Source organism: Sceloporus undulatus, chromosome 2 (assembly GCF_019175285.1).
Source record: "Sceloporus undulatus isolate JIND9_A2432 ecotype Alabama chromosome 2, SceUnd_v1.1, whole genome shotgun sequence".
Classification (NCBI taxonomy): Eukaryota; Metazoa; Chordata; class Lepidosauria; order Squamata; family Phrynosomatidae; genus Sceloporus; species Sceloporus undulatus.
The window spans coordinates 171,624,071-171,649,038 of NC_056523.1; the positions used below are offsets into that span (position 1 = coordinate 171,624,071).

General features: G+C 41.0%; 1 protein-coding gene across 1 annotated transcript in view; it reads right to left on the reverse strand.

The window, feature by feature from the left end:
* The window catches only part of LOC121922332 (keratin, type II cytoskeletal cochleal-like), a 29,744-nt gene that overhangs the window by 1,437 nt on the left and 3,339 nt on the right, over nt 1-24,968 (reverse strand). The window contains exons 3-8 of the mRNA XM_042451616.1: nt 15,719-15,779; nt 12,843-12,938; nt 8,895-9,059; nt 7,548-7,673; nt 3,875-4,095; nt 1,070-1,104 (exon numbers count right to left, since the gene is read on the reverse strand). Of these exons, the coding sequence (XP_042307550.1) occupies nt 1,070-1,104; nt 3,875-4,095; nt 7,548-7,673; nt 8,895-9,059; nt 12,843-12,938; nt 15,719-15,779 (704 nt within the window). The remainder of the gene's footprint in view (nt 1-1,069; nt 1,105-3,874; nt 4,096-7,547; nt 7,674-8,894; nt 9,060-12,842; nt 12,939-15,718; nt 15,780-24,968) is intronic.

The window sequence follows — 24,968 nt, forward strand, 5'->3', positions numbered from 1 at the left end:
ATAATACACCATTAGTGTCAATTAAAAAAAAGGATTCAAAGGACACTTTCCCAAGGTTGCAACCATGGCTGCCTGCCCTAAAGCAGAAACCACCAAAATACAGTTGGCCCTTCTTATACACGGATCTTTTACACATTATATTTAATGGGACTTGAGCATCCACAGATTTTGTTATCCACGGGGGATCTTGGAACCAAACCCCAGCGTATAACAAGGGTCCACTGTATAAGCCTATTGGATCTGTAAGAGCTGTAAAATTTTCCCTTTTAAGTGGTATTTAGTGGCCAGTTCAAAGCAAACAGGGGTCTGTAAAGTCGAAGGCTTTTGTGGCCAGCATCCATAGTTTTTTGTGGGTTTTTCGGGCTATGTGGCCATTTCGAGCAGAGTTTCTTTCTGACATTTCGCCAGCATCTTCAGAGAGGATGCCAGCCACAGATACTGGCGAAACATCAGAAAGAAACTCTGCTAGAAATGGCCACATATCCCAAAAAACCCACAAAAAACAGGGGTCTCTATAACCAAAAGCAGGGAAAACTACATCTTCCCTGAGGTGGCTGAACTATGATTTCTGTCATTCCTAATCCCTAACCAGGCTTGTAGGCTATGATGGCTGTTTAGGTCCAGCAACATTTGGAGTGTCACTGTTTTAATTTTCCCATTTTGGTTCAACTGATGTGTTGTGGTTTTAAGCTTGTTTTATTTGTAAATGCTGTTACTAATGCTTAGCCTTCGGGTGGAATCAGAATGAAAAATAATTATATAAACAAATAACCTTTATTTCAGAATTTGACAATTCCTGAGTAAGCTAACTGGTGTGGCAGAATTGAGATCACTAGCTGAATCACAGAGTGCTCAAGAATATAAAAGTTAGATTCCCTTGTTATATGTGATCATCTCTTCCTCCCTTGCTCTTGCCATCTCTATTGTTTGTACATCTATCATGGGGGATAGCTTGACAATTCCAGCTGCACTTTATTGTCTTTCAGTGGGTTATGCTTGTTGGGTTTAAATGTGTTTCTAAGGTTTACAGCAGAACCACAAGGAATTCAAGAAATAAAAAGGAACTTACTCATGCTCACAGAACCAGCTCCATCACCAGACAACCTATTGAGAGGAGGGAAAAAGAGTATAAACTAAATGAGGATTAGTTCTCACCTTTCCAAGCATGCCCAGAGGATATTAATTCACAAACAAACACAAAAGAATTTGTTTTTGATATTAAATATTCAGAGGGCACAGGTGTGTATCATTTGGTAGTTGCTAATGATTAAAGCACGTATTCCAGCTCTGGGCAATACAAAATAACCGTCATACTGGATCAAACTAAAGATCTCTTTGATCCCCTGGTTTGTTGTCTGATATTGATCAGCTCACTGAGCTCACAGCTGGAAAGCCAAGTTTAAGCCAATAGTAAAACTACCTTACCTTCTTCAGAAATGGCTTGTCCAGACTTTTCTAGGACTAGAATTTCACTTGGCAAAAGTAAACATGAATAGGGACTGTCTTGTATTGAGTCATACAGTTTAGCAGCAGTACAGGTTGGGTACCATAATAACTGAGGTACTGTACTTTAATTTAAAAAAGAGCCAACATGATATAGTTTAAACATTGGCCCACAACTCTGCAACCCTGATCTATAACCCTGAAGATCAAGGTTTGAATTCTAACTAAGCAACCTCTCCTAGCTTGAACTTCAACCCATGCTTTGATCACCCCTGCTCTGATTAGATCACTACAGCAAAATGGATCTCCTTCTCCCCATGTACTGATGCCCAGTAAAGCAGGTTGGAGGAAAGTTACGATCATGGCAATAGTGTCACAACTGTTACTATGTAGTGATTGTGAATATGGATAGTTGCAGTTATCTAGAGAGGTAGTGTGGTGTAGTCATTTAATCAATGGACTGCAATCCTGATTATTAGGATTCAAATCCTCATTTGGCTATGAAATTCCACTGGGTTACCTTAGGCAAGTCACACTCTTTCATCCTCAGAAGAAGGCAAAGGCAAATCCCCTCTGAACAAATCTTTCAAAGAAATGCCTGCAATAGGTTTGCCTTAGGGTCACCATATCTCAGGAATGACTTGAAGGTACTCAACAATAAACTTTAATATCCTTAATAAAACCTGGGCTATGTTCTCAGAAGGTTCCCAAGGGAAAAAGAGGCAGAGCTAGGTTGCTGAAAGTGTTTTTGACTGGTGGGGGAAGGAGCTCAAGGACAGCAGTATATAGTGGGTGTTCTCTATTTTCATGTACAATTTTTATAACTGCCTATATAATGCTCAAGTAATAAAGTGCTAAGCCTTTACACTCCATAGTGTCAAAATGTCATCAGAAACATATGTAAATTGGAATAGGGGAAAAGAATGAAATCTTAGAACTAGCAGTGGATCAAAGTAAACAGAACAAGTGTTTGGAATCTCATCCTTTTTACACTTGCACAACTAGAAGACTTCTGATCTACAAGAAGCATCTGTCTGATATGCAGTGTCATAAAACATGTGCTAGATTGTAAAAAAGAAACATGCAGGTAAAGCAGCTTCAGTACAACTTTCCTTGTAAGAAATGAATGAAACCTCCAATGCAGAAATACAAAGGAGGCAATCTTTATTGTTCAAATGAAACAAGATAATCAATTCTTATCAAAACATAATGTTTATAAATGGGAAATAATTAGCTGTTTGGCACAAATGGTGGCTGTTAGTTTTTCCCCTTTGCCTGTGGTTTATAAAGCCAACATTCTAGCACTTTTCTATGTGGGACTGAAGCAGGGATCTCATGCTAAAATGTCACATGAACTGATGTGTGAAATTGATGGTTATGGTTTGGGTTTTGTTTAGGAGTACAGTAAGTTTGTTCACTGCACTGCATATAGACTTAAATAGGAAAGTTGTCAAACATCAGTCAAATGTCTTTTTTTTTGTTGTTTCTACAGCAGAGGTGGGAGGAGAGAGCCACCCCCTGCTCCCAGATATGCACCTCTGGCCCACTGACACTGCTTAATGTTTATGAAGGGTGGAACCAGGGTTCAAGCCCATATGATAATCTTCCCACCAGCTTTGGAAGAAATAACTTCTCCTTCATTTTGAGTTTGTGTGGAAACAGCAACGAGGGGAAGGCATGCTGTGGGATGTTCCTAATAATGCATACAGCGTTGCTGTTTGTTCTTGTGTGCCCCCAACTCATTTTTTATTTATGACAACCTTAAGGAGAACCTATCATAGGGTTTCCTTGGCATGTTTCTTCAGAGCGGGTTTGCCATTGCCATCCTCTGGGGCTGAGAGACTGTGCCTTGCCCAAGGTCACCCAGTAGGTGTTTATGCTTGAGTGGATTTGTACCCTGTTCTCCAGAGTCCTAGTCCAACACTCACACCATTAACCCCTGCTGGCTTGTTATTGTTATCTTTTACCTTCAAAGCAGGTTACATCCATAAATGTGAGGGGATAGTGCCAAATGGGTGTGCTTAAAGGATGAATGGAGCTACAACAAAACCACGATTATCATAGCTTTCAGGACATTGCTTGTCCTTTCACACCACTAATACCATTATCAGCTGAATGTCTCCAGAATAAAGATGTCTGTCAGTCAATTAATCATATGAGTTTCAAACAATGAAGTTATTGATTAAATCTACATATGGGTAAAAATAATAGTTCCAAGGGAAGAATTAAATATTGTAGCTCTAGTAAGTAGAGTGTGTGGATATGTGCCTTCAAATCTGTGGACTTATGTTGACTCCATGAATTTCACAGGTTTTCTTAGGCAAGGAATACTCAGAGGTGGTTTTGCTAGTTCCTGCCTCTGAAATATAGCATTTATAGCACCTGGTAGTAAGTAGGTATCATGCTTGAAGCATTGCAATCTGACACTCACCGACTCTCTTCTCCTTCCAGCAGCTTTCTGTAGGTGGCAATCTCAATATCCAGGGCCAGTTTGACATTCATCAGCTCCTGATACTCTCTCAGCTGGCGGGCCATCTCTTGCTTCGCTTTGTTGAGGGCAGCTTCCAGCTCCTCTAGTTTTGCCTTGGCATCTTTGACAGCCATCTCACCACGTTCCTCTGCCTCAGCAATGGCTGCTTCCAGTTTGGCACGCTGGAAAGAGAAGACATAGAATTATTCAGACATTCATTCTGTTCTTCTCTCTGTCCTTTCGGATGTAGGGTGGGGAAGTTTGTAGAAAGGGTTACAAAGAAAATGAGCATGTAATATTGAAACCCAGGATGGAACTCTGTCATCTATTTTTATATAAACCATGGGAGCTTTTTAAAATGGGGAAAGCATTCAGTTATGAGATAACCTTCTTATAATCTGACATAGTACTGTCTTATCTCAAGGATAGTGTCACCATTTCATGACACAATCTTTGTTTGGAGAGCCTCTGATACAAAAGACTGTGCCTATTACTTCTACTTCACTACATGCCAAGCCTTTCTCAGCTGTACTTTTAGATTTTCCAGTATAGTATTGAAGAATTACTGTGTTTACTCATGTATAAGTCTACAAATTTTAGTCAATAAATTCATCCCAAAAACCTGGCTTGACTTTTCCAAGGGTTGGTATAATTACTCTACCTTAACTCTTATATATATATATATATATATATATATATATATATATATATATATAAACCATCCCATCTCTGAACAGATTGGCAAAAGGCAAGAGCTTAGTCCATTCCAGGAGAACCTATAAGAATCACCCCCCCCCTTTATTCCCTCCACTGTAGTGCCCTTCTGGACTTTTTGAATGGCTGGGTGGGAAAACAGTTACGTTCTTTGGCATAATTTTCCTTAGCTTCATCCTTCACATCCTTTGTTACATGCCCTTAGGTTTTACCCTTGACTTATCCACAGGTCATATCAAATTCCATAATTTTGGTTCCAAAATCTGCCCTCGACTTATACATAAGGCCAATTTATAGCTGAGTATACATGGTAGAACAATTGATCAAAAACCACAAGAACTGAAGGAGGGATGATGTGCCAAATAATCTATAATGCATTGAGCCACTTTATCCTAAAAGTGGGAGGTGCCATCTATTAATGTTTCCATGACACTATAACAAATAATCTCCCTGAAAACAGAAATGTAGAAACATCAGAGAAAAGGTGTGTCAACCATCCTTTTGCATCATGTGCAAGTTTCCTCTCTATAAGGAGTCTTCTGCCTAAGGTACTGCATCACTTACAACCTGGTAAGTCAACACTTATATTTCATTGATTCAATGACTCTACTTGAGACAGCCAACTGGATTTGGGCACGGGGAGCTTTAATATCAGCATTTGTACAAGTTCCTCTGACTTATACCAAGAATCAGTCAACTTTTAGAAGTCACAACTGTAACTAGGACTGGCAGCATTCTGTGTTGTATCCTTATCCTGTCCACCCCCCAAAGAAAAGAGAAAATAAGGTGGTGCTACACTTTAAAAAGAGAGCCAAGACCATAGCTTGACATAGGAGAGTTTTTGCATTTACTAATTGCAAGATTCATCCTTTTACATCTCCATGTGAAAAAATATCTCAGATTGAAAGGCTAAAGAATGTGCCTGCCTGAGATCTGAGGAGACACTGGTCAGACAGAAGGTGCCAGAGGTGGGGACCATGCGGCCCTTCAGAAGTTGCTGGACTGTTGCAGATCTTGCAGTGATCCCTCACCAGTGGCTAGGTCTGTTGGGCTGTTGGGATTTGGACTCCAACAACAGCTGGAAGGCCACATAGTCCCTACTCCTAGAGGGCAACATTAATCTAAATGGTCCAGTAATCCATCCCTGAGAAAGGTGGATGTTTGTATCAGAAGAGGGACCACATCTGAGTGCCAGTGCACTTGCTTTGAATGTAGAATATCCCCAAGCTCAGTCCCTACCATTTCTAATCAAAAGGTACTAGCTAATGGGAGATACCTCTCTCTGTCTGATATTCTGGGGAGCTGTTGCCATGCAAATAAATAGCCACTATTAGCTCAGACAAACCAATGGTCTGATTCAGTATATAGCAGGGACCACTATATTTCTGGACGAGACAATCTTAAACCAACTTGCCCTTTGCACCTTATTCTTGCTGAACCTGCAGCTGCTTATGACCAATAAAACATTCATAAGAGCCCAAATGATAACTAATCACTACTAAGATGTCAGTGTCAATGACTAATGTAGTCCTTGCACTCCCGTAGTACATTTATCAGTTCTATATTCTCCTGTAGCACAATGCAAAGGGTGCAATGCAAATATCAGAGAGGAAGGGCGTGTTGCTGGACATCTGGGCTTCAAAACTCCCATTCAGTAATCAAAGGTATAGTTTTCTGGGTCACACTGTTTGCATTGCTTCCATGGGGATGTTTGCTTAAATCGCCCTGCCTTAAAGGCAAACAAATATGATGGGAGTGATTCAAGATGGCTTATCTCTCTGCTTTTGTGAAAGCTCTCTGGTTAATTCATCATGAAACATGCAGTCCTTGCGGGCACCCATCAGTGCAATTGTTTCTTTTCTTTTCTCTTCTCTTCTTCTCTTTTTGACATGGCATTTTCTAAGCAAACTGCCAATGCTTGTCAGAGGACAGAAAAGGAGACAGTAGAAGAGAAAACCTCCTGGGGTGAACTGTCATGGCATCAACATTGCACAGCTGCTTTAGATTTTGAATGAAGAGGATAAATTCATCCATTGAAATTGGGTCAAGAACAGGAAGAAATTTAGTAACATATGTATCACAAGGTAAACTCATGGGATGAGTGGGGATTGGGACCCCTTTGGTTTGGACAACTGAGGATGGGGGAACCTGTTGCATTCATTTTTCCTCAGTGTGTTAGTTTTCCATTGCTAAAGTCATTCCACCTATTTCCACATAAAATGGCAAATGTGTTTTTTAATTATTTATTATGGCATTTATACCCCACCCTTCAGCCCTAAAGGGGTATAGTTGTAGTCTGTGTGAAATGTTGTTGTCTGTGTGACTATGTATGTTTCTCCTAGTATACACATTTTATATGCACTTTTTTGAATGGACACATTGTCCCCACATACAGTGAATTTGTGCACACATTTTTCCTGAGCTCTTATGTGAAATGATGGGGTATAAATTAAAATAGTGACAACAGTAGCAGCAGCAGCAGCACATTTGTGCATATTTTTCAATGTAGAACTTAACTGCAATTTTTAGAAAAGTGTGGATATTGAAAGACAACTGCATTTTAGTTCACATATATGAGATCCAGCATGATGCAGGTTTTGAGAATTGAACTACGACTCTTGAGATCAGAGTTTTATTACCCATTTAGGCATGGAAACCCACCAGGTGGCTTTAGATGCATCACAGTCTCTCACTCCCAGAAAACTCTTTGATAGGCTTGCCTTAGGGTCACCATAAATCAGAAACAACTTGAATGCATACAAAAACAAATACATTCAGGAATGTCTTATTAGCCAAGTGAGCATAAGACCTGAATTGAACAAAATTTTCCCCACTCCGAATCACACCCTACCTATAATCTGTTAACTCACAATATGTTCTGCAGCATAAAAAACATGTTGAGTTCCTTTTGACTGCTTACCTGATTTTTCACATTTTCAATCTCAGACTGCAGCCTCTGGATTGTGCGGTTAAGCTCTGCAATCTCCGTCTTGGTGCTCCTCAGGTCATCTCCATGCTTCCCAGCAGTGGCTTGCAGGGCCTCATACTGAGAATAAAAACAGAAAAGATGCTATTGAAGGTGCCTGAGGAGCCATTAATTGATGATAGAGGCAAAACATCTTCCCATCTGAGAGGGGTTGGGAGACATTAATTGAGGATAGAGGCAAAACATCTTCCCATCCTTTCCCATCGCACATTCCTCCCTCTGGAAGTAAGATCACCATAGTAGCATGCAGGTTCTTGACTTCATTACAAAGAAATGTAGCATTTTATCTTGCTTCCTCAGGAGTAAATAACAACCATGCTTTACTTTACACCAGGGGAATGAATGATAGCCAGTCATGCTTATTCTGCAAATATATGAGTAGAAACCATTCAGTGAGATGAGAGAAGGTAAGGGATGAACTTCCAGACATGAGTTGAAGGTGGAGTTATAAGCAAGTCCCTGAAGAGCAATGAGAGCCAGTATGGTGTGGTGACTGAATTGGAACTTGGGCTATTTGGATTCTGGTAACCACAGAATGAGCAATTAAATTTTCATAAATTTAGTTGTTAGCCATAAGGATGAATAATTTTACCATCTACCCCTTCACTCTGAGAAAGTCCTGAAAAACTTCACAGTTTCCAAGATCCCCTCACAGATTGAATTTAGCACACACACAAATCCTCACAGCATATTTATTTTTTTATTTTTTTATTGCACAGAAAAATTGCATTTTCTGTGTAGAAAACATCATTTTCTACTTTTTTTTCCTGTGTAAAAATCATGTTTTCTGTGCAGGTTGAGAGGTGGATGAATACTATACGAGAGTGTAGGAGGTGTTTGTGTGCTTATGGAAAATGTAAGTTGATAGAAAGTACAAAACAACCCTCATCTCAGCAAGTCTGCCATGATGCTGTGCAAGCTGTTACATCTGTTTGTTCATCAGTATGTTTACTGTTTGAATCTGTTTGCTGTTTCAAGCATCCTGGAGGACTGCAGCAAGTAAGGTTCACCCAATAAAGTAATAAAAAGGGAAAGAAGGGTAATTAGTTAGATTGGTGATGATGAGTTAACAATGAGTTATATTCAAGATATAACTAAGAGCTACAAAGAGCAACAAGCAAGTTACGAAAGCCTGGGAGAAGCAATAAAGCATATGGCTGCAGCAGTCCCAGGCAAGTCATTTGTGCAGATCTGAAATGTTAAAAGACATTGCTGATCACCCAGTCAATATTCCAAGCAATTTTTTTTCTTTATAAGTTCCACTTTCCCAGCCCAACTCACCTTGGTTTGATACCATGTCTCTGCCTCCATCCTACTCTTGTTAGCAACTTCCTCATACTGAGCTTTGACCTCAGCAATGATACTGTCCAGGTCCAGGTTTCGGTTGTTGTCCATTTGAAGGACAACAGAAGTATCAGAGATCTGGGTCTGCAGTTCACGCAATTCCTGGAAAATTAAAAGAAACGTGCATTAGCTGTCCTTCTGAGCATTTTCCCTTTACTTCAGGTTAGCAATACATAGGGTGTACAATGAGCCCTTGGTATCCACTGGGGTTTGGTGCCAGGAACCCCACCCCCCATGGATACCAAAATCCATTCATGCTGGAGTCCAATTAAATACAATGGTACAGTAAAATTTTATCTCTTATATAACATTGCAAAATCAAGATTTGCTTTTTGGAATTTATAGATATATTTAATATTTTCAAACCATGAATGGTTGAATTTTTGGATATGGAGGGCTGACTGTATAGCAACACAACAGTCTGGAGATAAACTGAAGACCTAGATAGCCTTAGATCTTTCTTCCAAGCGTCCCAACCCAATTAAAGGCCAAATCCAGTTTCAAATGGGAGAGAGCAAATTAAATTTTCTCACCAGGCCCTGGGCCTACCATTCCTTCTGTCTGACAATTGATTTAAATATTCATTATGCAGATCTGTAATGGCCTGTACTAGTTTTAGAGTTCATGGGAGATCACTTGCTTCAAAGCACCAGTACCCTAGAGAAATATCTCATAATCTTCCAGAAGCAACCATGAAAAATGGATTCTTTCTCTATCAAATGAATGGTTCCAAAATTCAAAATATACATCAGGCATTTATCTCATGTTACTTCCCACTAGCATAGATAAGACCATCTACCTGATGAAGGAGAGTGAATGACCTCTTTCATGAAAGCTGCTGGGGAGCAGCTGTGAAGTGCTAGAGGCCAGAGCTGTATGTGCCATATGACTTGTGCCCATCTGCACCTTTGGGTGCAGAGAAGGATCCTCTTGCCTTGTCAGTGCAGAAATCAGTTTCAGCTGGCAGTCAGTTGCAAAGGGAGTGGGGAAAGTGTGCCATCTCATTCTTTGACTCAGGCAGCAAACTGCCCTGTGCCAATCTTGTATGTGTGCATATGTGTGTACTCCTGTGTACACCTGTCCAGAAACACACACTTTCTTTATGCTTTTATCTACAACTCAGGTGAGGCAACTACAAGGGTGGGAGAGGTTCTTATCCCTTGCTTCCTTACAAGTTTTCTTCCTCCCACAGTGGTTATGGTCCATGGGATTAAAGGTGCAGGCAGAGACATACCAAAAAATAGAGTCTAAAGCAGTTGGAAGATAAGCTATAAAAATTCTTATTGAGAAAAGAGTAAGGAATCCTCTGTCTACCATCTTAGTTAACTGCTCTGATGTAAACAATAACGGGATATTGAGAAAAGGGAGAGAGACATGTATGATTAACATTATGGATGTTGTGTGAGTCTGAATTAGACAGAGGGAGTTCATTCTCTGGGTCTAGGGCTCAAACTGGATCCGGAAAATGGTTTCTTTCTTTCTTTCTTTCTTTCTTTCTTTCTTTCTTGAATGAGAGATTGTATCATGGCTAAGAGCCAAAGAATTATGTATCGTGAACAGACACTGTCTGTTTGGAACAGAGGGAAGACTACTCTGCTTGTTTAGTTTTGTTTTTTTAAACTGAACTGCCTGTCTCCACCAAGAGTCAATACAACTTCCTCTTTTATACAGGTTCCACCTTAGTGAGTTTACTAGAAAATGGGATGATGAGCGTAATTCTCTTATATTGGGGTGAGAAGGAACCATCACTTTTGCTCCAAAAATCTTCAGTAAAGCTGGGAATCAATCCATTCTGTTCCAAACAAACAAACCTGTAGGATATATCCAAGTCCCACAATTCTTCTTTCTTCACCTATGTCCAAAACCTCCCTTGTGGAAACAGACTTTTTTTTCCTTGCCCATTTTTTAATGCGTTTCCTCCCAAATGTACTCATTTTCATCTTTATCTTCTAACCTAGGTATTTTTGTATACAGTTTTATACTGGCTAAAACAAAAAGAATTATAGATTTTAGTTGTGTATACATTGGTAATGAGAGCATGCCCATATTGCTCTCATTTCCAATGTATGGAAATGAGAGCAATATGTTGGCAGTCTAAGGAAGGATGAAATGTGTGTTTTTATACAATATAGAGATGGGAATCATGTAATCCAGGCATTGTTGGACTGCAAATGTCATAATTGCTCACTATTGACTATGCAGACTAGGGCTCAGAAGACCTGCAATCCAATAGTATGTAGAAGGGAGCATTTGGCCCACAACTGCTGTAGAAAAAAAAAGCAAATCCAACCCATTTATTTCCTACTTCTAGGGATATTTTCTTCTGCATATGATCCATCATATGCAGAAAATGATAGGAACACCAAAGCCTTGGCACTGGTGTTACAGTAAAGCCTTGCTTTCCGCTGTGGTTTGGTTCCAGGACCTCCCATGAATATCAAAATCTGTGGATGCTCAAGTCACATTAAATACAACGGTGTAATAAAATTGTGTCCCTGCTATAAAATGGAAAAATCGAGCTTTGCTTTTCATATTTTGGGGGGGGGGTATTTTCAAAGCACTCTGCAACAAAATTGGCACAGACATGGAAATAACCTGTCCTCCACTTCTTGCTGCAATGTGGCCAGCAATGAGCTCACTGCCACAAGAAAATCAATATTGAAACAGCATATTTGATAAACTCTCTGTGGTTCTTGTCTATTTCACAAAGAATCACATGGGACAATCAAACAGATATGCATACCAGATGTTTAAGGTCTTATTTGAAACAAAACCTTGGCTAGTCTGGAACCCATTTGTACATTTTCTGAAGTCAAGGCTGCAGTCAGCAAAAAGCCTGGAGTCCATGAGTCATAGAGATGTGGTACAGTGAAAAGTAAATGGCCAGATTATAATTCTGTAATATCTTCAGTGCTTGAAGCTTTCATCACAGAGCTTCCACATCATAGAGAAGAAACAATAATCATTTGCATTCAATGGCTTTGCAAGTTTCAGTTAATTTATAAATGGGGTATGTTCCAGTGGAATATCTTCAGCCTGTCCTGTTCACATTGGCAAAAAGTGACACTTCTCACAAAACTCTTTATATCTTAATCCCCCTGCAAATGACACGTTAGCCTATCTAACCAAGGGGTGGATTAACCACTGTCAGTTAACACTATGAAATAGGGCCCAAGCCAGACAGGAGTCAGTGGCGTTTTCATGCTGGGTGTCACCTGATGTGGGAGTGAGCTGCTGGAGAGGGGTTGGGGACATGCTGGGGGGGGGTGGCAGTAGCCCTCCAGGCTTCACTGCAGTGTGAGCTCCTCCTCCTCCTTTTGGGTCAGAGCAGCCTGCAAGGGCACACATGCATTCCTCTGTCTTGGGCTTCCTCTCCAGGGTAAAAGCCCAGGATGGAGCAGCCTGCAGGGGCCTGTACACTCTTCTTCCCCTTCCTCTGTCTAGGGATTTTTCCATGGAGTGGAAGCATGGGACCAGAGCAGGCAGAAAGGGAGATGAGGGTCCAACCAGTGTTACCCCTCTTCACCCCCTGCAATCCCCTAGTGACAGAAATAATACAGTGCTCCCTCGGGTTACGAAATTAATTCGTTCCGCCGCGGCGTTCGTAACCCGATGCATTTCGCAAGCCGAAAAGGGCTTTCCGTTAGCGCTGGCAAGCCGCGCGTTTGAATTTCGCGCCGAAAAAAATTTCGTAACCCGAAAAAAACTTTGTATCCCGGAACAGTTTTTTCCAATCTAACTTTTTCGTATCCCGGAAATTTCGTAACGCGATCAATTCGTATCCCGGGGTACCACTGTATCTGAATAATCCCAGTCCAAACCCCCTTGGTCTGATTCAGGTCCCACACATGTTCACGAGAGATTACAGGGAGATTTTTTACTTACTGTTTCATAGAGTGTTCTCAGAAAGTTTATCTCATCAGTGATTCCATCCACCTTGGCCTCCAGTTCCACTTTATTCATGTAGGAAGCATCAACATCCTAAAAGAAAGAAAGCAAGTAAACATCATTGGAAAGGTCAGTGATTTTGAAGGAATGGTCAAGAAGAAGGGGAAGTGAAGGCTGTTACTATGTGCAGCAGATGAAAAATATCCTCTTCATCTTAAAAGAATTTGTCATCTTCACAATAAAAGCAACTCGTTTAAAACCAGGGTGTTAGTCCCCAATAATAGACCCAATGAATCAATGGAACTGACATAAGTGTTGACTAATAAAGTTTTCCCATTGATTCAATGGATCTATTCTGATTGGGGTAAACCATTTGATTATGCTATTGCCCCCTGTTGACAACATGAAATTGTCCTGGTGAATGATGGTCAGTGTACACATTTCCCTAGAGTCACAAATTTCAGCTACATCTGGGTTTTTTCTCTAATTGATCTCAGATGCATCATTCTTGTGAAAATTGCTGCAAGCTTGGCAGGGAAGAATATCCCTTTCTTTGTCAGCCAAGACCAGAACAAAGCAAAGCTGAAGAAAAATCCCACTGCTACATCTGCACTGCAGAAATAAAGCAGTTTGACACCATTGTAAGTGCCATGGCTCAATCTTATGGAATTCTGAGATTTGTAGTATTCTGTGATATTTAACCTTCTCTGTTAGAGAACTCTGGTGCTGCAACAAACTACAAATCTCAGGATTCATAGCAGGGATCCATGGCAGTGCAGATGCAGCCTGATACCAGTGGAAACTTTTCCAAACCTCATACCTGTGCTGCAGCTGGGATGTTGCCCTCATCTGGAGATGAAGGAAAGGGTAAAGCTGGGGATGGGAGGTGAAGGATATAGCTCCCCTCTCCATTGCAATTTAGTCACAATGTCCATAATTCATTAAAGAAAAAACAGAACCCTAGCTGCATGCTACATACTGAACATAAAAAAAGATAAGGGAATCAGTGGATCTCATTGGTCTCTAGTTGTCATCAGTCCCACCAGCCTGACCAAGAGGAAGGGGTCACAGGAATAATAGTGTGTCAACATCTACAGGGTTCCCTACTCCTGGTGGAATGTGCACTTTGGTCCTTGGTCCATCCTCAATATTATCACTGACCTCTTTAACCTTGGAAAACCACCTGTCCTTTCTCTGTGTCTTTTATCCTCTTTTTCTCTCTTGTTTGTTTGGTATGTAAACATGGGAAGAAAAGGCTCACGGCTACACAATGGAAACGCTGCTTTAGGTGCCCAACCCAAATCAGGAAGCATGTATAGTGCTCAGTGTAATTAACTGTATCAGTATGCAATGATTCCTTTAAATAATAATAATAATCATAATTATTACAGTGGTGCCTCGGGTTACGAAAATAATTCGTTCCGCGGCCGCTTTCGTAACCCGAAAAGCCTTCGTAAGCCGAATTGCCATAGGCGCTAATGGGGAAAAGCCGCGATTCCGTGCGAAAAAGCCGAAAAAAGCACCAAAAGTTTTTTCGTAACCCGAAAAAACATTCGTAACCCGGAACAATAATTCCCTATGGGATTTTTTCGTATCCCGAAAATTTCGTAAGCTGGGTATTTCGTATCCCGAGGTACCACTGTATTATTATTATTATTATTATTATTATTATTATTATTATTATTATTATTTATATACCGCCCTATGGCAAACCAATCCGGGCGGTTGACAACAGTAAAATATAAAATATAACAATTAAAAACACTTTATCCCTCCCCCCCTTAAGACAATATTAAACAGTATAACATATTAAAAACACAACATCAAGCATAAAAACAGCAATTAAAACCCTGATATCCCTCTGTTGATCCTCGACCATCACTGAGATGGGGCCACGGGAGGAATGAGGGAATCAGGGAACCTGGGCTGGGATGAATAGTCTGGAAAGGCCTGCCGGAAGAGATCCGTCTTGACCAAAAAAAAAAAAAAAAAAAAATGATGTTATCTGACGGATCTCATCTGGCAGGTCATTCCAGAGGTTGGAGGCAACAGCAGAGAACGCCCTCTGGGAGGTCGCCGCAAGCCTAGATTTTAAAGAGTTGAGCAGCCTTGCTCCAGTGGAAGTCAAAGGCTGCAACACCATCCTTGGTGAACTGGACAAAATATTTTCTGTGGGATTCCCTACCCCTCACCCCAGTCTACATTAAAATGTCACCCTCATATATTAGTGAGTTGTTTGACTCTTTGTTCATAAAGAAAGAGCAAATGGGGTTTTTTTTTTAAAAAAAAAACAAATTGCAGACTGTAGGGATGTAATTCTTCAATAATATTGTTCTTGAAGGGAGTTAGATGTAATTTTAGAAATTTTCTTCCTGTTGTAAGAAAGCCTTTGAAAACTGCACCATTTTCAAAGATGATTCACAGTTCAGGGCTTATCCCATGCAAAATTTGTATGTGGTATTTTTGCACAGAAATAGCATCTTCTTGCAAAGGAAACAGCAACTTCTATATAGAAAATGTTGTTTGCTGCACAACAAAATCCATATGTGAATTTTGCACAGAAAAACTCCCCAAATGATGAAATTCTCATCAGCAGACCATTCTTCTCATCAGGGTTTCCTGACTCTTGAGAAATGTTTCTCTAACCTTTTCTGGAATATTTTCAAGTATGTTCCTTTCCCGAGAGGTTTGTACCACTTTATAGTGGTGTGGGTTCAGAATTACATGATTAAATGCTTCCCCTTGGGAAAATCCCTGCACACACAAGATTAGTTTATATCATAGTGCTCTAATTGTGTGGTATGAAAGAGCCCTGATTACCAAGGATGGTGTGAACTAATGAATGCTAAGAAAACATAGTGCTTGTCACCCACCTTCTTGAGCACAACAAAGTCATTCTCTGCTGTTGTGCGTTTATTGATTTCATCTTCATATCTGTTGGGAAGGGAGAATGAAATAGATCGTTTAAAACTACAGATAGAATCAGCTAGAAAATAACACACAACCTTGGAGTGAAAATCTGTTCTCAAAGAGATCAACAGCATTCACAGTGGCATCCTCCTCCCCTTTCAATACAGAACTCCTCCCTTCCCCCCATGTGTAGAAAAGTAACTGTGGGAGATAAAAAAAATATCTAAACTGCAGCTATAGCCTTTCAAAAGCTAACAGTACAAGCATATACAGAATTATATCCCACTGAATTGAAGGGGAACTCCTTCCAGATAAATGTGTATAGCAGTGTTCCTCAACCTGACACCCTCCAGATGTGTTCATCTACATCTCCCATAATCTCCAGCCAATCTTTTCACTGCACTACTAGCTAAAAATGATTTGTGTGAGTATTCTCTAGGTCCCCTTTCCTTCTCCTGCCTCAACTGGATGGGACTCCTTGAGGCCACCTTTTATCTGAAGAACCACTGCCACCACCTGATGATTAACTCTTCCACTTTAGCAATGCACCAGGACATTGCTGGGAATTCCACTGGCACTTCCTTTGCCAACTGTAGGGAAGAACTGGGCCAAGATAAGGCATGCGAAAAGGAGTGAAAGAGAGGTCTTTCAAAGAAATGGCCTTATTCTAAGTAAGGAAATTCTAAAACAAAATGATATCTCTTACATGAAGAACCATCTTGTCCTCTAGGCACAGATAGAAAGTCTAAGTTACAAAATAAAATAAGTTCATCCAAATCAAGAAAAGAATCAAAATACCCTAATGTGACTGGCTGATGCATCAGATTGCAACACAAACTCCCAAAAGTTAGATAATTTTAGACACTGGGCATTACACAGACCATTTGTAACATCCCTTCCCCCCTCAATCCTCATGGTACCCTGTCTTCATGATATAGGGTCAAAGCCTCAATTCGGGTGCAGACTATCTTCATGATGGAAGGCCAGTTCCATACTGAATCAACCTCATTCCTTTTAAATTGGAATTTTTTTAAAAAACTTACTTTTTGCTCTGGATTTTCCAGGAAAACCTGGAGCATTCTAAAGCAATGCAAAGTGGCCTTTTACACCTGCATCCTGGTGTCATGCCCATCACTGCTGCCATGGTTCACTGCTTCTGAGGTTATGATAAGGCAGACAGCATCAATATTGTGATCAACATTGGGCATCTCATTTTGTCCTCAGAGGGAGTCACTTGCACCAGTGCTGGTGCCACCACCTGATGTATGTGTATACAGCTGCCCAACATCACTCTAGAGTGCAGAGTTAATGGTAAGGGGAAGATCAGAGCAGCCTTCGAGTCAGAATACTCCAGGAACAGCCCATGATATTCTGGCCAGTGTAGACATGCCTACTGACAGCCCCTACTATGTTAGAGGAATAGAGTAACTTGGCGGGGAGCTGGAATCTGAGCTACCTGCTGGTATTGGCTGATGCTAGCAGCAAAGGTCATCACATGTAGATCCTTGTTTGCTGCATTATAAATCTCTTTGCTTGCTCATGATAAGCAATCTTTCCAAACAGGAATGCAGCAGATACTTGCTTCATTTTCAGGAGTAGAATTTCATAGTTGCAGATGAGCATCCTAAATGCAGTAACCATTTCCAAACAGGTATTGTGTATTCTGGAGGAGCAGGATGATGGTAGAGGACATTGTTTTGTTACAAACTGTTTTTCACAGTTAAGATTAGTATTGCAGAATTGGGAAAGAGTTCCAATAACCAAGATCAAGTAGACTAGCAAGATGACCTGCTCTTTGTAGGGGGGTACAGTACTAAGTGATATGTTGGGGTGGGGGACCCTCTGCTTTCATGGAAATGAGATTCCCTGGTTCCCTGGGCATGCATAAAACTTTCTCTTTCTTACTTTTATTCTTTCTTTTTTAAAGTAAAAATAGTTGCAGAAATAATACTGCCATACCCAGCAATTCTGATTCCCAGGTGCTTAGAAGAATATGAGGGTCCGATCTAATGTTCATGGATAGGAGAGAGACAAGAATGTGATACTGTTACAGAGAAAAAGAGGAAACTGTTCTCCCTTCCTCCTCCTGCCCCCCCTCCCTGCCAGCCACTGGGTCTTAATTCTTACTATGGTTAACTGGTTAAGCAACAATCCTAGGTATAAAGGCACAGGGACAGCAATGGAGCTCAGTTTCAATATTTACCAATACAGTTGCATAAACCAGAAAGGTGAAATACAGAATAATCTTTTCCTCTTGTTTGAGTAGTGCCCAGACCCTGTTTGTTGGGCTGTTCTTGATTTTCTCTCAGCCTTTAATAAGCAAGTTGGCAAACAAAAAGAAAAAAGAGGAGGGAGGGAGAGAAAGAAGGAAGAAAAAGGTGTGCAAAAGGTTGTGTTTCCTCTGTGAGCAGTGCCACACCCTGAAAGCCTGGGTTCCTCTATGACTGTCATTGACACAGATTCTGTTATTGGACTTTGCCCTTATTTCATTTGTGGTCACTGTAAAGAAGTCATTTATGATAGTACTTCTGATTTGTTTTACAAATTGCAGTCGTAGTAACATCAGTTATGACTACTGTTACTACTACTACTGCTACCACCACAACTATTACTAGTTGTAGCAACATCAAGATGAGTTACTAGCAGTACTACTACACCTATTCTAGACCCTAGGGCATTAAGACAGCACAACAGTGAGCAAATCAGTCAGTTATGCAAGCTCTCTCTGAAATGAAATTTTCACCCAATCTTTAATGGTGGAGAAATCTGTCAGTTTTACTATATTTCATATTCATGTTTTCTGGACTGGATAAATCAAGGTCAAAACCAATTTGAAAATAAAGTCACATCTATCCCTAGCTAACACAGATTACAGGAAAAAATATGTTGTTTATACATCTGTTGTTCATCCTACAGTGTGGCCAGTATGGTGTTATTCTATTTTAGCCTCTAAACAACTCTTCACCGCAGGCTAGATTGAGAGCAGTGCTGTCTCTGGAGGTGTGCAGGGGATGCGGACCACACTAGGTGACACCCCAGAGGAGGGGTGACACCCAGTCAAGCCATCCTTCCCTTCAGTGCATGAGGGGCAAGTGCTCACCTTTCCCAGCTATTCTATCATGGGCTTTTCTCCCTGGAGAGGAAGCCCTGGGATGGAGTAGCAGGCCTGGGCAGGTGGCCAGATGAGGGGCTGACACAGTGACTGGAGAGTGGAGGCAAGGAGAAAGGGGAAACTGGGTAGCCAATGGGGAGGGTGCAACCAAGGGAGGAGGTCAGGTGGCCAGGGAGGGGTGCAATTAGCAGGATGGGGCAGAACAGCCATGTACTCCTGCCACCAGCAACCCTCCAAACCAGCTGTCACCAAAGGTAGAGATGCCATTAACTGAAAGACAGTGCTCCAAAGCACCTTATAGTTGTTAGCTTAACAGCACTATTTGCATGATAGAATAGAATCCTAATTAATTAAAACTGGAATCATGTTTAATCACTTGCACAAACTGGTTAAAGAACAGTGAAATGGTTTCTCTCTCTCTCTCTCTCTCTCTCTCACACACACACACACACACACACTGCGTGCACATTCAGAAAAAAAACATTTGTAAGTGAAGATGGGGAGATCAAGCCTGAACTCTTCTTGGAAGCCAAGATGACCAAATTGAGGGTCTCACGCTTTGGACAAATCACAAGAAGGCATGACTAATTAGAAAAGGCAATAATGCTAGGAAAGGTAGAAGGTAATAGCAAGAGAGGAAGACCACATGCCAGAAGGATAGATGCAATCTGAGAGGCCATGGGCCTGAATCTACAGGACCTAAGCAGAGCAAGAGAGGATAGGGTTCTGGAGATGTCTCGCCCAAAGGATCACCATGAGTCAAGGTTGACTCAAACACAGTTAACAACAACATTCTAAACATCTAATGCATAGGTATACTTTGTATCACTGGCTAAAACCCAGGAGACCTAGGTTCAAATCTCCACTCAACCATGAGACTTCCTAAGTGAACATGAGCCAGTCAGTGAACTGTCTCCCAGACTATATGAGTAAGTATACAGCTCATTTGATCACAGCCATCCCTACTGTTTGTTAAATTGCAACAATTATTTTAACATTTACAATTATTTTAAAATTACGATAATTTTAAAATTGTGGCAAATGAAAATTATATGAAAAACTATGCCCTTTTTATTCTTGTCCTCTTGTTGATGGGTGGGGTTGTCAATGCATTTCCTCTTTTTTGACTAGTGGTCACCCTGGCAATGGCTGATCTCTCCAAGAAGCATGGGGCAAAGACCATCATAGAGATTATAATCCACTTTGGAAATCTCCTGAATAACAATATTCCATATCAGTGTGGAGATTTTCAGATGGAGGACCAGAGTTGGGGAAAAGAGGTGTTTCTAGGGCCACAAAATAAATTCATGGCCAAAGAGCACATCTGAAGAACTCAAGGACCTGCTGTATTGTTCTGAGGTCTTCCAAACTGACCATTTGACCACAACTATGATTTTGATATCCTGTCCCACCTCCCAGCCCTCTACCCACACCAATTCGATGGTGAGGCAACATAGACAAGGTTGCGTTCACATTTAATTCTTACATCACCTTTGTTTTAAATCAGCATTCACAGACCCTGCCCTGGTTGAAAGGTACATATCTTTTCTTTTCTTTTCTTTTCTGAATTGTCTGCCATAGCAATAGAACTTCTACATGATGTGAAAAATTGTATAGGACTCTCAAAGGCTGCTGGCGTATTGTAGAAATAAAGCAGTTTAACATGACTTTGACATTGTCGTGTCTCAATACTATGGAGTTTGGGGAGTTGTATTTTGGTGGTGCTCCAAAACTCTCTGACAGAGAAGGTTAAATATTCGGACAAAATTAAAATCCCAGAAATCCATAGCAATGAGTCATGATGGTTAAGGTGGTGTCAAACTGCTTTATATCTGCACTGTGGTAGCAGCCCAAACTGACAAATCCATGCTAGAAATGTTAACTCACATGGCCCACCTCATACTCCCACACTAAAATTTTTTGAGAATTACAGAGTGCGGGGCTGCCTGAAGACATTTTGTAGCCGAAGGCAAAAGACACATGCCCTCCCTGTCCCTAAAGTTATCCATCCAGAAACTGACCAGACTGGTATTTGAAATACTAGCCATGGGGTAATGTCCTCCCAAACACCTCAGGGCATCAGGCCAGTTTAAGGGATGGGCAACAGGGTGTGTTTCAAATGCAGCTCTGACATCCAAGAGGACAAGAAGTTCAGAAGAAAAAGTGGAGGGGAAGGAAGCAGTTCCACTGTTGCCTTTCCTTCATCTTTGCCAGCTGAAGCAGTTTTCCTTTCTCTACTCAATGACAGAACTGCCTTATAAAAAAAATTGGGGGGGGGAGAGGCATCTTTACAATCTTATTGTTGTTATTGTGTGCCTTCAAGTCATTTCCAACTTATAGCGATCCTAAGGTGAACCTAGCATGTTTTGGGGGGGCTGAGAGAGTGTGACTTGCCCAAGGTCACTCAAGGAATGACTGAGCAGGAAACTGAACCCTGATTTCCAGAGTCATAGCCGAATGTTCAAACCACTATGCCACACTGGCTCTCTTAACTCACACACAATTAATTCCCTGGTTTCTCTGAGAGGAAAGATGGAGCAGTTCAAAGATGCCGCAGAGAGGCACCTTTTTTGTCACACATGAAAAGACTCTTTCATTCGAAGGCAGTGGCTCTTTTACTAAAATGATTAATAATGCAGGAACTCCAGCTAAACCTTTCCCAACGTTTCCCCCTTCCCACTCCAAGCTATAATACTGTGGCTGCACCTGGAGAAGGATTACTAGTTATTGACTTTTCTCCTCTATAGGGACACACCCTGGAGGTTTATCTGGGCTGTTTGCTTTCCATTCCTGTCTGAGCCAGCTAGCCAACTGGTATTTTTTTAAAAAAACAATTATGGATGTGGGTGGGGGAGAACGGTTGAGGAGCTAGCCCTTGTTGGACTCTCCCTAGGAGCCAGAGGGACTCTTAATCCAAAGCAACGGCCAACCTTTGCTCCTCTTGTCTCCATAGAGTGCTTTTTCATAACAACAGGCAGGTTCTTTGTTTAATGCCTTGTTGTGGATGGATACAGTGTTTAAGTTCTCCCACCCTCCCCTGCCCAACCCTTATCGGTCTTTTGCCAAGAGAAAGAGAGAGCAGAGAGAGCAATAATGACCTTTCACTCAATGAATACAATTTTTCAAACCAATTGCACAAAAAAACTACTCGGAATGGTAGGGATGTGCATGTGTAGATTTTTGCTTTTTGAGTGCATGCATAAAGAAATGGCATACAGGTATAAAATAAAATTGTGATTTCCAACGGCTTTATATGACACCATATATGAAATGGCAGGGCTGCTCAAGTTCTATAGAATCGTTGACGTGGGAGTAGGAGCTGAGAAGGAAAATTTCTTCTTTTTAAACAACTGCTCTCAGAATGACAACTGCTGCTGGTCATGCTGACTGGAGGATTCTGGGAATTTTGAATCAAAATAGGAATGTTTCCAATTTCTAATCAGTTGGCAGAGCATGCGGCTTGACCTGGGGGAGCTTAGTTCAAAATCCACACTCAGCCACAGATATGAATTTGGGTCAGCTGAATCTACTTTGGGTGTGTGTATGTATGTGACCAAGGTTTGCTGCCTAGAACTCCCTGAAATAATTTAAAACTGAATGAGTCAAAGAAGCCATGTAGCCCATCCCCACGTTTTATCTGTAAAACAAACCCTTTGGATACAATGCCTCACGGACAAGGCAGATGTCTCTCTCAATTCTGCTTGCTAGGGAGCATGAGATGGAAGGTGCAGTTACACTTAAATCCCACTTAGGGACTTCTCACAGGGGCAGCTGATTGGCAACTGCAGAAACAGAAGGCTGGATTGCCTGGACCTTCAGACCAGATCAGCTCCGTCTTATGTTCTTCTGATTTTTACATCTCCCCAATCCAGACCACAATATGTCCTGGAAGACTTATACAGCTGAACCAAGGGCTTTTGGGCTGTGAGGAAAGGAATCTTGCCCATCCCAACCTCACAACACACACATAGCACAAAGAGCAAAAAATGCATTGGCATCATTAGGGCACTCCTAGGATAAGAGCCACCAAACCAAGGGTGCCTCAGAAGTAGATCAGGATGCTATGAAAGAGAAAGGCTCCAGTCAACTTCATGCCAATGGCTGGTGGACTGCAGCACCCAAAGGCCTAGGTTGTTCTGGTCTACCCACTCTCAAAAGGTGAGAAGCCTGCAGGAGTTTGTTGTAGGGTACCAAAAGCATCCCCGCCAGTCTCATTGCTGCTTTCAGGTGGGTGAATTGAGTCTGTGGGAGTCCAGAAGATATGCCTCCTTCACTATCAGGACTGCTTGGACCTTGAATCATTTTCAAGGGGGAAGGAGATAATTTTCTTCTAGTCCTTTCCCCAGCATGGCTACTTTCAATGTGCAAAGAGCTGTGTGTAGGAGTGGGGAGGAACTTGCAATCTGCAATCTGAATGGTACAGTTCAAAGCTGGCTGTGTCACACCCATATACTATTTTGGCATGACTGAAGCTGCCCTCAGGCTTGATATTTAGAAGACACAGGCTGAAGTCTTAAATGTCTCATGTCCCATACAGCTAAAATGCTACACAATTCTAACAGTTCTATACCTATAAATGTCTAAATCATTTGAACCCCTTTGAGGGGTGATTTTATCTTTGTTCTTTTTTTAAAAAAAATCTAAATAGGTCCCTCCCTTTAATATGTATAGTGGTTGTAGAATATTGCCATTTCCCCTTAGAAAGTTCTCCTAGGATCAACAGGTCATAATTTTCTAACCTTTCTTTCAACAACCATTTAGTTCAGTGGTTATTATGCTTTTGTCACCCATAGGTTTTGGATTTCAGTCCCAGAATCCCTCACTAATGGGCAAAATGGTTTCTGTAAATCCAAAGTACCTGGAGGACCAATGTCTGAGAGCCCTGTTTTAGTTAGTATTCTTTCCAGGCAGAATTCAACTTTTCTGATTCTACCTTGAGGCATGGTATGCTAAATAAGGCTCACTAGCCATTTGTTCATGGCTACCTAACACAAAATATTTAACTCAATGCATCCAAGAGTGGCATTTACCTCACGCGTGTTGAAATCATATTGGAGAACCTCAGAAATCAGCTTATTTTCAACCCACAATCCAAGGGCTTTCTCATCCTCTGATATTTCAGGTGATCACAATGACAGTTGTCAAACCTACATCATTCATGGTGTAATGCTTTAATCCATTAACAGTATTTCTTCTTGTCTAAATTCTTGCCATTTTACTCTCTATACCGTAGAAATAATGCAGTTTGACACCACTTTAACTGCCATGGCATCATACTACAGATTCCTGGGAAATGTAGTTTTGTGAAGCACCCAGCACTCTTTAGCAGAGATGGCTAAAGGCCTTGTTAAACTACAAATCCCAATATTATATAAAATGGAACTACAACACCTAAAGTGTGTCAAATTGCATGATTTTTATAGTATTGATGCACCCTAAATTCTTCTCTCTTAATCTGGTGCTGCAACACTTTTATATCAGCACAGCCCTACTACCTTTCCTAAGGTCACTTACAAAAATATTGAATAAAAGTGACCCACTCACTGCATGATAGTGAATGATTCCTGAAAATCTGTGTGGCTAACTATCTGCAGTTTGGAAACTAGCTGAAGAGAAAGACCAGGGATTAGAATGGAAGCAATGCAGCGAGAATTATCCAGTGGTTGAAATTGTCTCAATCCTGTGTGCAAGCTGTTGCAACAGCACTCATGTTGGATTCTCCCTGCCATTCATGAAGACAGACTTTGGATGTTCATGGGAGCAGGTAGGAGACCAACAAAGACATCTTCAGACATTATGAAGATGTACTAGGCCTTTGAAAGTCATCCAGCAGAAACCACCCTAAAAACAAGTTTATAATGGCATGTGTGATTTTTAAATCCACCATCCTCTGGAACTTCAATGGAGTTCCTCTCTGACCTTGCTAATGTATCTCCTCCATGTGGAAGTGGCGTTAAACGTCACACTGATGCAAATAATCTAAGGGTGAATCCCAGCAAGGATATTGGTCTCCACTTATTTTGTTTTTGCATGCATGAATGAATGAATGAAATATATATATATATATATATATATATATATATATATATATATATATATAT